General features: G+C 33.5%; 1 protein-coding gene and 1 long non-coding RNA gene across 2 annotated transcripts; both read left to right on the top strand.

The window, feature by feature from the left end:
- Positions 1-481: 481 nt before the first annotated feature.
- Positions 482-3,305, top strand: LOC108663854 (uncharacterized). Its single transcript, XR_016028630.1, has 4 exons — positions 482-603; positions 1,252-1,335; positions 2,171-2,236; positions 3,235-3,305. It is a non-coding gene; the product is annotated as an uncharacterized LOC108663854 (long non-coding RNA).
- Positions 3,306-11,762: 8,457 nt separating this feature from the next.
- Positions 11,763-15,165, top strand: LOC18589510 (ALG6, ALG8 glycosyltransferase family). The gene is made up of 4 exons (XM_018129746.2): positions 11,763-12,701; positions 13,322-13,528; positions 13,913-14,150; positions 14,627-15,165. Exons 1-4 carry the CDS (start codon positions 11,970-11,972, stop codon positions 15,031-15,033), a joined length of 1,584 nt encoding a protein of 527 aa, XP_017985235.2. The 5' UTR covers positions 11,763-11,969; the 3' UTR covers positions 15,034-15,165.
- The last annotated feature ends 1,850 nt before the right edge of the window (positions 15,166-17,015 follow it).

Raw genomic sequence — 17,015 nt, forward strand, 5'->3', positions numbered from 1 at the left:
GGTGAGATTAAGAGTTTCACAGTTCATGGATGACTTAAAATGGTAATTTGGAGTTTGAGGATCAATTTGGAGTCAAATCGAAATTTTCACTAACTAGGGGAAAAATGGTCATTTGCCACCTGGGGACAAAATGAAAATTTTAGAAAAGATTTTTTTGACCCCATTTGACTTATTAGAGTATAATTTGACTTATTGAAGTATGATTTGAGGTTTATAAGTGAAAAATTTTAATTTCGGTATAATTTGGAGTATAGGGGTAAAATGGTAATTTTGCCACCTCAAGGGCAAAATTGTAATTTTTCACCACCAGGATATTTTTCCAGCACATGGTCTTCCTTTGTCTTCATCTTTGACCCTTGACTAAACATGTGGTGGAGATAAAATGTTTAAATTTTAAAAATTTTAAAAACGGGCCAATGACATGATGACATGTGTCATGCCTTTATTAATTTATTATTTTCCTTTTTAAAAGGCAAAAAATCAGCCCATCTTCCACCCCATGGCCGGCCAAACCAGCAAGAAGAGAGAGAAAACAAAAACAAAACCCTAGAGAGAGAAAATCAAAGAAAAAGTGTGAATTTTCAAGGAAATTAAGTGAAAAAGGTGAGTTTTTTCTATTAAGCTTGAGTTTTCTTATTCCCAAGCATTTCTCTTTATTTTTCATGATTAAATTACATGTTTTCATGATGAATTCAATTCTGAAAAAATGGGTTAGGAGAGAGAAAGTTGTTGGATTTATTTGATTTTAATTTATGTTAGTGTTTTTAGTTAGTTTAGCATATTTAGAAACAAAACAACAAGAAAAGAATTTATTTTCTCCCCCAACCATTAATGGCTGAATTTACCATGTAGTGAGTGAGGATGAGTTTGATTTTATTCTAGGAGAATTGGTTAAGGAATGATGAATTATGAGCCTAGAAAAATAATGGGAATTTTCGGAGCAAAAATACGAATTTTTACCCACTAGGGGTATTTTCGTAATTTACGATTGGGACTGATAATTTGCACCACACTGAGGGACATTAAGTTAATTTGGGTGCAATTGAGGTATAGAAACTGAAAAGAATTAAATTGGAGTTTAAACGAACCCGTTAGGAATTTAATCGGGTGATAAGACGAATTAGGCCAATACCGGGTTTAGATAGTTACCAGTGCATTTTTGCATTCCATATCATGCATTGGTAATCTAAATTAGTTTAATTTTGATTTAGTACCAACTTGGTGAAACTCTCGATTTTGTATTGTGTCAAGGTGGTGAGTCCTCCGATAAAGGCAAGGAAATTGCATCCGAGGACCAGTAGACAGAGTGCTTCGAAAGTCTGCATTCTAGACATAGTGAGTAAACTTACTGTCATTTTAATTATCTAGGGTGGTTTTTAAATGCTTTCATGAATTCTATGGAAAAGGAAATTTAAAAAGATAAATTTTCATGTTTTATGAATAAATGAGTTTCAATGAAATTAAATTATAAATTGTTTTGAAATTAATAGTGATTTTGAAAAATAAAGTACACGGAGACTGTTAATTGTGGCAATTTGATTGTTTAAATTAACTGGCTTATGATAAATCGAGCATGATTGGCTAGTTGGCAATTGTATTGAAATGCGAATTGTTTGGTTACCTTGAAAAACTACGAATTACAAAATTGCCATATCATGTTATTGAGTTTTATTATATGGTGGATTATATATTAATTAATCACTGCAGTAGGGGGTTTCTGTGGACCAGCCTTTTAGAGGGGCACGGTAAACCCCATTATATTTTTACCTCGAACGGAGAGGCGCGTAGGGTATCTCCTGAGGTAAAGTTTAGGGTTCACTTCACGCTAAACCACCACGTGAGAGAGAACTCAGCCAACGCCAAGGAACGGCTATGTTTTCAAAACAAAAACATGATTTATGTGAAATGTGAATTTTAATAGCCTTGGCGGTCTTGGTAGGATGCCTCGGCCAAGGTGTCCCCGAGAATGGATTTATGGCACAAGCCTAGATTTTTATGAGATTCATAAGCCTCTTTACGTGTTTTGAACAAAATGTGTTCTAATGCTATAACCCAGTTTATGATGATTTACTTTATTGTCTCCATGTACTCAACTCTAGATGTTTATGATGATGTTTGTTTACTCATTGGGATTTTATAATCTCACCACCCTCCTTTCCACCCATTTCAGGTTCAGTATAGACTGTAGATAGCTGATCTCATCGAGGACTACAGTGGGATCTGCATTTTCCAAACCGTAGGTTCACAGTCCTCTTTACTTTTGTTTATTCGGGGACACTCTTGTTATTGTAAATTAAATTAAATATTTTGGCTTACTGTATTTAAGTATGTATAAATTTATTTAGTTTTTACGTTATAAAAATTATTCACGTATAACTCTATAAATATTGTTTTATAAGAAAATAGAATATTTTACTTAATATTTCTTTTATTTTCTTATTATATTCAAATAACCATAATTTCGTTTTAAATGAAGATTTTAGACTTTTAAACTCATTTTGAATATGAATTGTGTGTTTTGTACTTGTATATTACGTTTTAGCCAGTTTTAAAATTTTTGAGAAAAATGACCAAAATACCCTTGTGAGACGAAAAATTAATATTTTATTTGTTTAAAGTTGGAAACAGCTTAAAATATTTTAGAACACGATATTTGACAATGGTTGCTCACAAGGGAACAGAGAAACTGATAGTAAAGCCTTGCGGGGTTTCGAGTTGACATTCCGGGCAATAAGTGTCTACCGGGACACCGCGGCGGTTGTCACGGGATCGAGGGGAGTACCGGGTCGTGACATATAAGGAATATTTTGAAGATGAATTTTGTCATATTTCATGTTATTTAGCTCGTATTTGATGATTCATGATGTCATATATCGAAAACGGTTATCGAAAAGTATAGTTCCTTTAGTAAACGACTTGAATGATAATGAGAAAATTATAGTAAATGGACTTAGAATTGATTTCTAATGAGGTATACGGACTTATTGGAGTACCAAAAGTGCAATGAATCTATTTAGAGTTGAATTGGATGTTTTGGCTAATTAAACAGTGTATAGTGCGAGTTAGGTCGAATACCATTTCAGTCCAACAACAATTGAACCTACATAGAACACCATCTTTAAGTGATTATTCGAACACTTCTCATTCAATTACATGCATTCATAAAAAGCCTGAAATAGTCTTATAACAGTTTGGCACAAGTGTATTGAATTACTTATTGTGCATTATGTATAGGTGGTGAACCCTCTGGTAAGGGTAAGGATATCGTACCCAAGGACCAAGAGTAGGAGTACTCCCGTTATAGTGAGTAACAGACTTTCATCTTAACTATCTAAAGTTGTTTCTTCTCGTTTTCATGTTTTAAAGAATAATGAGTTTAAATTATAAATTATTATGTTTTAAAATTGAAGTGTTGGTTAAACAAAATGAGATTTATAACTTGTTTTGAAATCAAATACTGGTTTTGGAAATTGAGTAAGTGGAGACTATATACTTGTGTTATATATATGTTTTGACATATGGTTTGAATTGATGGCTTATGACAATGTGATGGCATGAATGGCTGGTTTTGTGTTTGTGTAGAATATATGAACTGTTTTGTTTTACCTTGACAGGCTAGGTAATATCATATTAGCCATGTCATGCTGCTAAAATTTTTATTGATTTGGTAGGGTAATTGATTAGCTTATTGCAACAGGGGGTTTTCGTGGACCGGCCTATTAGAGGAGCACGGTAAATCCCGTCATATTTTACCTTAGTAGGAGAGGCGCGGAGGGTATCTCCTAAGGTAGTTTAGAGTTCACTTCACGCCGAACCACCACGTAAGGTTGAAACTCAGCCAACGCCAAGGAACGGCTGTGTTTTTAAACGTAAAAACATGTTTTATGTGTATATGTTATTTTAACAGCCTTGGCGGACTCAATTGAATGCCCTGCGCAAGGTGTCATCGAGTATGAGTTTTGGCATGAGCCAAGTTTTAAGAGAGTCGTAAGCCTTGCTGATTATTTTGATGAAATGTAACTGTTTTATATGGGTTGAAATGAGTTTTAATATTATGAATCATATTATGATGAGATGTTTTAATTGTCTCCATTTACTCAGCTTTAGATGTTATAGATGAACTTTGCTTACTCACTACGCTTATAAAAACTCACCCTTTTCTTTTCACCCATTTCAGGTTCAGAGCAGTCTGTAGATAGTTGATTTTGTCGAAGGTTTGCTTTTGGATTTGCACCCTTAGAAATCGTAGGTCTACAGTCTTGTTTATTTTTGTTATTTTGGGGTTCACATGTCATTGTAAAACATTTTTGTATACCCTGGCGCTGTGTGCTATTATGTATATGAATTTATTTTGTTACTACGCTATAGTAATTGTTTACGTAGACTTTTTATAAAAATTGTTTTATATGAAAATGGAATATTTTATCCAATATTTTTATTTAGTTCTATTAGTTATAAATTCACTTTAAAAAGATGATTTAGACACCTAGTGTCAAACCCTGTTCTATAAAATAATTACGACGTCATTTACATGCTCAATAGAATGTTTGCATGTTTAGGAAGTTCGAGGAATCGTTAAAAGACGATATTGCCCCTAATGGTACCATTAAGTCGATTAAGCCTCAAACTAGTTAAAATAGGAATTTTGAGATGAAATTAAGAGTTTCACAGCTCAGGGATGACTCAAAATGGTAATTCGGAGTTCGAGGATCAATTTGGAGTCAAACCGAAATTTTCACTATCTAGGGACAAAATAGTCATTTGCCACTTGAGGACAAAATGAAAATTTTGAGAAAAAATTTTTTTTGGCCCCATTTAACTTATTGGAGTATGATTTGAGTATTGGAGTATAATTTGAGGGTTTGGTAGTGAAAAAGTTTAATTTCAGTGATTTCTGGAGTGTAGGGGCAAAATCGTAATTTTTCCACCCATGGACAAATTTTGAGATTTTGAGGGAATTTAGAAGAAATTTGACAAATTGGAGAATGGTATGAGTATAAGGGATGAAAAATATGTCTATGGGCAATTTTTCAGTTTTTGGGGCAAAAAAGTAATTTTTGACTTTTACGAGGGTAAAAGTGTAAATTTCAAAAATTACTCCACCAAGACTTTGGATAAGTCTGAGAATTTTATCTAAGCTATGGATATGTGGGACAAGTGTATGGTGAAAATTTGAAAATAAATGGATGGCTAGAATTTAAGGAATTAATAAAACAAAAAAAATGAATAAAATAATATTATATTATTTTAGCCTTTAAAAATGTCAAAATTCCAGAATTCTCATCTTCTTCGGCTGTCCAAACCAGGAGAGAAAAAGGGGGAAAAGAAATAAGAACCCTAGCTGAAAAAATTTGGGGAAAATCAAGAGAAATCAAGAAATCAAGCATTAAAAAGGTAAATTTCATTGATTTTCCTTGTGATTTTCACTACCCATGCATTTTTTTTCTCATTTCCATGCAAAATTAGAAAGTGGGTATGGACACCCATGCTGGCCAAACCTCCATGGATGAGTTTTGAACTTGAGTTTTAGTTGATTTTAATTGAATTAAGTGATTTTAGTTAGGTTATATTAAAATACAGCAAAAATAAGCTAGATAAATAATTTTCTCCCATTGAAACCCATTATGCCAAATTTTTTAGGGGAATATTGGCTACTTATCTTGATGTTTATTTGAGGAATTATGATGAATAATGATGAATTATGAGCCTAGAAAAATAATGGAAATTTTTGGAGTAAAAATACAAATTTTTACCCACTAGGGGTATTTTCGTAATTTGCTACCGAGATTGATAATTTGCACCACACTGAGGAACATTAAGTCAATTTGGGTGCAATTGAGGTATAAAAATTGAAAAAAATTAATTTGGAGTTTAAACGGACACGTATATCAATTTATGGGGTAAAAGATCGAAATAGGCTAACATCTTGTTTAGGCAAAATTTAGACATTTTGCACTTCATATCATGCATTAGTAGTATAAATTAGTTTATTTTGGTTTAGTACCAAAGTAGTAAACCTCTTAATTGTGCCATTTGTCAAGGTGGCGAATCCTCTGGCAAGGGCAAAGAAATCGCACTCGAGGAGTAATAGTTGGAGTACCCGAATTTAGTTTTCAGAAAACTGTGAGTAAACTTATTATCGTCTTAATTATCTAGAGTAGTTTTATACAATTGTGTGATTTTATGGAAAATGGGTTTAAATGGTAAATTGCTATGTTTTAAAAGAAATTGTGATTTTATAAAATGATTTTATAAATTTTCTGAAAAATCAAATACTGGTTTTGAAAATAGAGTAATTGGACATTGCCTGCTTGTGTTGTAAATTTATGGTTTTAAATTGAATGGCTTATGACAATAAATGAGCATGAATGGCTAAACTGATTTTGGTGTTAGAATTATTTGTACAGTGTATTTAGACTTGAGAGGCTAGGTTGCGATAAATTGCCATGTCATGTAGAAAAAGATTTTATAAATCAGGTGGTAGATAAAAGATTAGCTACTGCAGTGGTGGGGGGTTTCGTGGGCCAACCTATTAAAGGGGCACGATAAACTCCTTTACATTCTCACCTCGGTCGTAGAGGCGCGTAGGGTATCTCCTGAGGTGGGCTTTTTTAGTGCACTTCACATGGACCACCGCGTGAGAGTGAGACTCAGCCAACGCCAAAGAATGGCTATGTTTCAAAATAAAAATATGATTTATGCGAAATATGAATTTTTAACAACCTTGGCAGATTTGGTTGGATACCCCTGGTCCAAGTGTCACCGAGTAAGGATTTGGCATGAGCCAAGTTTTGAGTAATTCACGAGTCATATTGATTATTTGGTTGAAATGAATATTCGTGATGTAAAAAATTTGCTGAAGTTAATTATTTTTTAATTGTCTCTATTTACTCGCCTTTAGATAGTTTAGATGGTGTTTGTTTACTCACTGAGATTTTATAATCTCACCACCCTTAATTCCCCACATTTCAGGTTCGAGATAACCGGTAGATAGCCGATTGCATCAAGGACTTCAGTTAGCCTTGCATTGACAAAATTATAGGTTCACAAACTCACATCTTATTGGTTAGTTGGGGGCTCACGTGTCATCGTAAAAGTAATTTTATATTTTCATTATCTGATTTAAAATATGTATTAACATATTTAGCTTTTACACCATATTTTTGGCGAGTTTTGATATTATCAAAGAAAAATGACAAAAATGCCCCTGTGAGCTAGAAAATAATATTTTATTATTTTGATTTGGAAACGACTTATGATTTCTTGAAATATAAGATTTAATAATTGTCGCTCACCGGGGAGATGCAGAAGCTGATGCTAAGCCTTGCGGGATTTCGATCGGCATTCGGAGTAATGAGTGCCTATTGGGACGTCGCGGCGGTTGTCACGGGCCCAATGGGAGTTCCGGGTCGTGACACCTAGATTTATTCTTTTTATATGAAATGTATATTTTTCAATCATATACTATATTTTTAGTAGGTTTTAAAATTTTTGGGTAAAATGACCAAAATACTCTTGTGCGGTAGAAATTACTTTTAAATTGTCTTTGATTTGAAAATCGTCTATATTCCTTTAAAACATGATATTTAGTAACTGTTACTCACAGGGGAGGCAGAAAACTAATGCTAGAGCCTTGCGAGGTTTCGGTTGATATTCCAAGTAAGGTATGTCTATCGAGACATTGCGACGGTTGTAACGAGCTCGAAGAGAGTACCGAGTCCAGACAGAATATAATTACTATTATATATATATACTTTTAATATACAATATTTACTTTCTATTTTGTGTTAACATTACAAAAAATATGACTTATAAAATTATTAATTATAATATATATACCATTATTTATATAATCTTAGAATATATATACTTAAAGAAAGTTTTTGAAATTAGAATAGTTTTAGAATCTAAATGTTTTTTTTAATTTCATGAAATTAAGAACAAATCCTTATAATTAATTAAATTAATTCATGAAACTTTTATTATTAATTAACTTGTAATGTCTTTTAATATATATAGTTTATATATTGTGTTAATTTATAAGAAATATAATTACTATTTTATATATTAAAATATTTTTTATATATGCTGTGTGTATATATATATGTACTTTAAATATAAATATATTTACTTTTTATTTTGTATTAACCTTGCAAAAATTATAACTCATAAAATTATTAATTACAGTATATATACCTTTATTTATATAAACTTATAACATATAAATCTAAAGAGAAGTTATGAGATTAGAAAAGTTAATTGGGTAATTGGATACTCATGAAGAAGATTTTAATAATTTTTTTATTTAATCGGGTATTTAAACGGGTTAGGGTAATTATAGGGTAGTAAGAATGTATTAGGGTTAAGATTAAGATAGTAATTTTTAAATTATTCGGGTAGTTAATAGGGTTAAGATAGTTAATTTTTAATAGGGTTAGAGTTCGGGTGTCACGATCCGGAACTTCCATCGGGCCCCTGAGAACCGCCGCGACGTCTTGATAGGCACTCATTACCCTAAATACCGATCGGAATCTCGTAAGACTTAGCATCAGCTTCCGCATCTCTCCGGTGAGTGACAGTTATTAAATCTCGCATTTCAAGAAATCATAAGTCGTTTCCAACTCAAAATAATAAAATATTATTTTCTAACTCACAGGGGCATTTTCGTCATTTTTTTTTTAAAATTTCAAAATCCGTAAAAATATAATATGTAAGTGGATACACATATTTCATGATTTAAATTAAATTTTGAAGTCTAAAACATTCGTTTAAAGTAAAATTATAGCTATTTGAATATACTAAAAACATTAAATAAAATATTCTATTTTCTTAAAACACAATATTTTCAAAGTCTTCCTAAAATAACTTTTGCAGCGTAAGAGTAAAATAAATTTATTCATATAGTAATAAAGATAACTAAAGTATGAAATTTCATTTACAGTGACACGTGGGCCCCCAACTGACCAAAAAGGTGTAGGGCTACGAACCCTTACTTTCTAGGATGCAATTCCGAGATTAATTCTCATCTTAATCAACTATCAACAAATTGTCCTGAGCTTGAAAAATGGATAGGAAGAGGGGTGAGATTATGATTACATAATCCCAGTGAGTAAACAATTACCATCAAAAGCATATAAAGCCGAGTAGATGGAGACAATATAAAAACGTTATATCTCAATAATGTTCATAACACAAAATTCGTTTCAATCTATACCAAACAATTTCTTTTCATCAAAATTTCCCAGCTTATGAATTTCTTAAACTTGGCCCCTGCCAGAATCATTCTCACGGGTACCTTTGTCAAGGTATCCCACTGAAACCGCCAAGGCTGTTCAATGACCCATACCCATAAACATGTTTTCGCATCTGACACACAACCGTTCCTTGACGTTGGCTGAGTCTCACTCTCACGTGGTGGCCTGAACGTGAGGTGCACTCAAATCTTACCTCAAGAGATACTTCACCCAACATCTCCCCCTGGAGGTAATTATATAATTGGGTTACCGTGCCCCTCTCATAGGCAGTCCACAGAAACCCCCACCACTGCAGTGACCGTTTAATATACCACCAGACCCATAAAATTTCCAGTAGCATAATATGGCGAATAAAATTTAATCCAGTTTACCGAGATTAATCCAAAACTGTTCATATATTTCATACCAACCCCAAAAATTTAACCATCATGCTACCATAGTGTCATAAGCTACAATTTCAATAACATATAAAATCATAAATTTCAACATAGTCTCCATATACTCAATTTTCCAAAAACAATATTTGATTTCAAAACCAGTATAAATCTCATTTTTATTAAAAAAAATTTAATTGGAAAACATAATATTTTATAATTTAAACTCACCATTCAATAAAAGCATCAAACAAGTATAATTACTCTAGATATATAAGACGATAAATTGTCCACTCACAGTTCTAGGAGTCAATGTACTCCTAATCCCAGTCTTCAAGCACAATCTCTGTACTTTTACTAGTGTAATTTGCTCACCACCTATCCACAATGTACAATACATAATTCACCACATCAATGCTTGACCATTATAAAATCAATTCAGGCTCGGTATATATGCATGATATGATATATAACTTATCCGACTACCGCTTACATGCGGTGCTGACCTAATTCGGCCTATTATCTCCAATTTAACTCCAAATCAATTCTTCTCACTTTCTACACTCCAATTATACTTAAATTACCTTAGTGACTGTGAATGAGATTCAATTTATCAGTCTCGGTAGCAAATTACAAAAATACCCCTAGTGGGTAAAAATTCATATTTTTACTCCAAAAATTCTCATTATTTTTCTAGGCTCATAATTCATCATTATTCATCATAATTCCTCAAATAAACATCAAGATCATCAGCCAATATTCCCCTAGAAATTAGGCCAATAATGGTAATGGAGGAAAATAAATTCTTTTCTTATTGTTTTGTTCCTAAATATGCTAAACTAACTAAAAACACTAACATAACTTAAAATCAAATTAATCTAACAACTTTCTCTCTCCTAACCCATTTTGATCAACCATCAATTCATATGTAATTTAAGCATTAAAAATAAGGAGAAATGCTTAAGGAAGATAGATTTCAAGCTTAAGTTGAAAAATCCTACCTTTTTCACTTGTTTTCCTTGATTTTCCACACTTTTTCTCTTGAAATTCCTCACCTAGGGTTTGTTCTTCCTCTCTTTCTCTCTTTTCCTTGCTTGGCCGAATATTTGGAGAGTAATGGGCTGATTTATGCTATTTTTTTTAGTTAAATAATAAAATATCCTAAGCTTGACACATGACATTTTCTTATTGGTTTATTTTTAAAACTTTAAAAATTTTAAACCTTTTATCTCCACCACATGATTAGTCAAAGGTCAAAAATGAGGATAAAGGAAGACTTTGTGCTGGACAAATGTCTTGGTGGTGAAAAATTATAATTTTGCCCCTGCAATGGTAAAATTACTATTTTACTCCTATACTCCAAATCATACCCAAATTAAAATTTTTCACTTATAAACCTCAAATCATACTCCAATAAGTCAAATGGGGTCAAAAAAATCTTTTTAAAAATTTTTATTTTGTCTCCAAGTGGCAAATGATCATTTTGCCCCTAGATAGTGAAAATTCTGGTTTGACTCCAAATTGATCCTCGACATTTTAAGTCATCATTGGACCATGAAACTCTTAATTTCACCTTAAATTTTCTATTTGAACTAGTTCGAGGCTTAATCGACTTAATGATACCATTAGGAGCAATATCGTCTTTTAACGATTTTTTCAAACTTCTTAAATATATAACCATTCTATTGAGCATGTAAATGACATCGTAATTATTTTATAAAACATGATTTGACATCGGGACCTCAAAATTATAAGATACCCGACCCGTTGACATCCCTAACCTTGCTTGGTATTAAACTTTTATGTTTTAACTTGTAAAAATTAGTTTTTTTTTTTAGTTTCCTTTCTCTTTCATTCTTCAAATATTCATTCTTTTTTATGAAAATATTATATGAAGAGGGAAATTTTGAAATATTTTAGTTGGGAAACCATACTAATAGTTCATAAAGAAAAAATTCGTGACATATTTTTTGAAAAATTACAATTAACATTTGGACGGAAAATTGAGATTTCAAAAAATTTGTCTTCGATCTCTAACTCGTCTACTTAAGACTTCCACTACCTATGCTCAAAGCCGTCCAAAAGGCTAAACTATCTTTGTTTGCCCAGTCTCAATTCTCTTTATCACAGTTGGGTAGGCGGGAATTTCTTTAGCCCATCAGGTCAGCTGGCCCGCGAACTTGTCTTGCAAAGTCCTGGGTCTGCTCCGGGTCGAACTCTGGGCACCTGCGGGTTAACAAACCAATCTTTTTTTTTAGAAAAGCTGCAAATTTGGGATTTTGGAGAGAGGAAAAGGCGGACCCGCTACTCTAGCGGCTTAGCTTGCATTGTCGAATCTTGAATGGCAAAGCACGAGAGTCGAAGCATGTCCATAGCACAGCTCTTGTGGTATATGGGCATAGCCACAACCATAAAGCTGTTAGTAATCCCATCATACCACAGCACAGACTTGGAAGTCCATCGCCACTGGCTGGCCATTACCCACTCTCTTCCTCTCAGTCAATGGTACTTTGATGAAACCAGTCAATGGACGCTCGATTACCCTCCCTTCTTCGCATACTTCCAACGCTTCCTCTCTGTCTTTGCTCATCTCGTTGACCCACAGATCGTCCATCTTCATCATGGCCTCAATTACAAAGCCAGTTCTGCCATCTATTTCCAGAGGATTTCGGTGATTGTCTCAGATTTATTTTTTATGTACGGGGTTTACAGATGTACTTCAAATTTGCCTTCGTTGAAACGGAATTTGGTATGGATATTGGCGGTTTGGTCTCCGGGCCTCGTGATTGTGGACCATCTGCATTTTCAGTACAATGGGTTTCTGTTTGGATGGTTGTTGTTGTCAATTTCTTTTTTAGCACAAGGAAGAGATTTGATGGGTGGGTTTTTGTTTGCTGTGTTGCTGTGTTTCAAACATTTGTTTGCAGTGGCGGCTCCTGTTTATTTTGTTTACTTGTTGAGGCATTACTGTCGGGGTGGGCTTGTTAAGGGTTTTGCTCGGCTTTCAGTTATGGGGGCTGTTGTTGTGGCAGTTTTCGCTGCAGCATATGGGCCGTTTGTTTATCATGGGCAGGTACTTCATCCTTAGATTTACCCTTTCTTTTTTTTTTTTTTGTGTTTCTCATCTCAACCCAAATGTTCTGCTCTGCCCTTTTCCGCAGCAGTTCTTCGATTTTACGATATTATTATACGACCTTTATTTCTTTCTCTTGATCTGTTGCTTAGCTGATATGGTCATTTCTCTCTTTTCTTGTCTTTTTCAAATGGATATGCGAGTGGATGAGCACTAAACTTGCTACATTTGATATCAATGAGTTGCCTTTGTCTGCATTTGTATTGAATTTTTACAGAATCATTAAGTTGTTAAATATTGGAAAAGGTAGATATCGAAACTGATAACTGGGCTTCATAGATTTAACTTATTATGTGATCTTTGTGAAACGAGAAGCTTAAACCTCCATTCCTATGGTGCAGTAGTTTCTGGTTGCCATTGTACCCTCCTCTTCTCATTATTTAGAGGGACATAATTTTAGCAAATTGTCTATTTTCACTTAGTCATTCCAACGAATACGTAAAGCCATTAATTACCTTGTCCTATTACATAGTGCATTTAGTCATTCCAACAAATATGTAAAGCCATTAATTACCTTGTCCTATTACATAGTGCATTAAGTATACAGCAAATCCTTGCAGATACAACAAGTCATCCGCCGCATGTTTCCTTTTGGCAGGGGACTCTGCCATGCATATTGGGCTCCAAACTTCTGGGTTTTCTATATCATGTTAGATAAAGGGATTGCTTTCTTGCTGACGAAGTTTGGGTTCAATATCCCATCACCAGCAGCTTCATTCACTGGTGGACTAGTTGGCGATGCATCACCATTTGTTATATTACCTCAGGTAAGGCCACTCACTAAATATAGTAGGATGTTTTTTGTATGTATTTACCAATCAATTTGATGCCTAAATCTACCAGAGTAATTGATAAGTTGATGGTTGTATTTCTTCAAAACTCAAAACAAAAAAAAGAAAGCGATCTCCAATCTGTTATCCCTTTGATAGTCATGTAAGCTCAGCACTGTGGGAAGGTGTTATGGTTAGATATCAGCAAGGATGCTTGTTGATATTTATCAATTGATGAGATGCCGTTTTCTTTTTGTCTATGGCTACTGTACTGATTAATTTGTGTTATAATTGATTTCAATGAAATGGCAGATAACTTCCATGACAACCTTCATTTTGGTCCTGCTTGCCTTATCTTAATTGATTTCAATGAAATGGCAGATAACTCCCATGACAACCTTCATTTTGGTCCTGCTTGCCTTATCTCCTTGTCTGATTAAAACTTGGATGGATCCCAGGCCAAGGCTGATCACTAGATCAGTTGCCTATGCTTACACTTGTGGTTTTTTATTTGGGTGGCATGTTCATGAGAAAGCATCACTACACTTTGTCATCCCCCTTGCAATTGTTGCTGTGGAAAGTATGGAGGATGCGAAGCATTACTTCATGCTATCTATAGGTAATGGTTGTCCTTGTCTCTGTTATCCCTTGGTTAATTATTGAACATGTACGGATATTACACTTGATAGTTAATATAGCCTGCTTATTTTAAAGGTTCTTTGCCACCCTTTTTGTGCAATAGATGAATACGTCTGCTTCTGTGATTTTGGCTGCTACCTAGAATATATTAGCTATCATATTGCTTTTCATTCACATTTTTTTTTTTTTGTAATTTTTATTATCAGGCGGATAGTGTGAAATTAATTTGCATATTAAAACTCTCTATTAGGTAGATTTAACAGAAGTGGCTCCTAAACTATAAGCCTGATGGTGAAAATTGTTGTCATGCTTTAATAATCCATCTTGACTTCAGTTTAATACCTAAAGGTCAATTATCTAGGGATACTCAAAAATAAAATAGTGACACGCATTATATCACTTATCAGCATGAAATTTAAAATATAACGTGGATATTGTTCTTTATATGCCATGCAGTGTCTAGCTACTCACTCTTTCCCCTTCTATACGAAGCCCAAGAATACCCAATAAAAGTGTTGCTGTTGCTGCTACACTCTATCCTAATATGGTTCTGTTTTTCTGCACAATTCACCAAGAATAAAGCAATGAAGTCCACTTTACAGGCTGACAAGAAGGCCGCTCAGTTTGAGTTGAAGGGAAGTTCCCGAACTGCTGCTGTGAACGGAGGCTTTGTTCTTGGTTGGCTTGCAAAGAGTTACCTGTTTGGTGTTTTGGTTGTTGAGATATGGGGTCAGTTTTTGCATCCTTACCTTCTCGGTGATAAGTTTCCCTTTGTACCACTTATGTTGATCTCAATATATTGTGCATTAGGGATTTTGTACTCTTGGATTTGGCAACTGACACAGATCATGATATTGTCCTGACTTGCATTCCCAAGTGTTGCTCCTTTGGATTCTAGTTTATTGAGTAAAAAAATTTTCTAATTCCCAAGTAGATAGGGAAGACAAATCTTGCTTGAAGTGTGCTATTGAGATTCTAGTTTGTTTCTCATACAATTTTTTTTACTATCTTTCGTCTACTTTGTGACTGAGTGAATAGTTTTCTAATTTGTTTAGGAAACAAAATCAACCCCTGATTTTGATAATAGTCATTTGAAGACCTGAGAAAAGTGCTCATAGTCTCTTCATTAGCATTTTGAATAGCACTCATAGACTTGATTTTATATCCAAAAGTTCATTAGCATTAGAATTTGATTTGATTCTAAATTAACTTCAGCAATTCCTGGTTGAGAGCAAATTCACACTCAACTAAACAGGCAATTGAGATAAATTTACCAGCTTCCCCTCATAAAAAAACTTGAATTCTGCTCCTATCTCTACCCACACCAAACCCCAACTGATATAAGAATGGAAATATGCTACTAATTGAGAGATTAAGTTATTTATGATTTTAGTCTATATTCTTATGGGTTTGATTGTAATCTTTACATTTATTTAGGCTATTTAGATTTTTAGGTTATTTTATATTAATTAGTATTTTACTGTTTTTTTTTTTCAAGTATTAGAGCTTTAGGTTTATATTTGGTATTTTACATTTTAGTAGGTTTTTAGGTTTAGTTACAAACATGTAAGTTATTTTAATTTCTACTAAGCTTAGATGGATAAATTATTGATATTTTCTAAATATTTTGAATATTTTATATTGATAATAGAGGATTTGGTTGAGAATTTCGAAATTTTTCTAGATTATTTTGAGTTTTGGATTATTTGTTCTACAATGACTTGGAATGAGATTCAAATGTGGAGAATGGGAATGTTGAATCTACAGATTTGGAATTGAACTGAACAATTTGTTCAAATGATGCCTAATTCCTAGTGAAGTCCCTTAATCTGTGAACTTTATTCTTAGGGTTTCATCCCATTGCTACTGATGATAAAAAGCATTGATTTCTGAAAGAGTATTAGAGCTAGTTTGTTGTATCTCTTTTTCTAAAAGTTGGTACCATCAGATATAATTTAAATCATCAAACCTCAAAATCCACTTAAAACACCACCAATAGCATCCAAAAAAAGAGAATGGCGCAGCGACAACTAATTTGTTCTATGTACAGCACATGTCATTAAATCTTTCAGAGATGAAAACCAAGAGAACATTTGACATGAACAATGCTATTTTAACATACCACCTTCTTCCCCTTATATTCTCCAGGTTTCCCCTCTCTGTTCCCTGCAATAGGTTTCCTTTTACCTGAGCGATATATATATATATATATATATATGTACACACACACACACACAATAAACAGATAAAAATCACCAGTATGCTACAAATCACTGTCCCAAGAAGAAAAAGTATGGCAAGATACAAAACTGACAAATCTTGAGCTCTAGCAGGCAGCAGCAGCTAGAATAGATTACAGTTTGTCTAAACATGGTTAGATTATGTACAACTGAAGTTTAATATTTAAACCAATTAGTGGATAAATCATCCCAACATATTTTATTAAGGATTTTAATCCCAAAACACAGGCATCCTAATTGAAAAGCATGACAACATGAAGGAGGAGAGGAAGTCTAATCCATTAACAATAAAGACAATCAAGGTTAAAGATGAATAAAGATATCGCACATGCTTATCAACTCCAAGCATGTATAGTGCAAAAAAGAAGCGCCAAAAACTATAATCTATTAGAACAGGGAACATAAGAAGGCAAAGAATAATAATGTCTGAAGATCATATAGGATACTAACATTCATCACGCACAGGCACTTCACCTTCCTAATGTTGTTGATAGTCTACAATGTTGGATAGCAATTAGCTCCAACATGGCAGCAGAAGCAGCATAAATCCATGAATAATAATCAAATCTGGTTTAATACCAGTGAAACCAACAATGATAGATCTC

Source organism: Theobroma cacao, chromosome 9 (assembly GCF_053813885.1).
Source record: "Theobroma cacao isolate CCN51 chromosome 9, ASM5381388v1, whole genome shotgun sequence".
NCBI classification, from domain to species: Eukaryota; Viridiplantae; Streptophyta; class Magnoliopsida; order Malvales; family Malvaceae; genus Theobroma; species Theobroma cacao.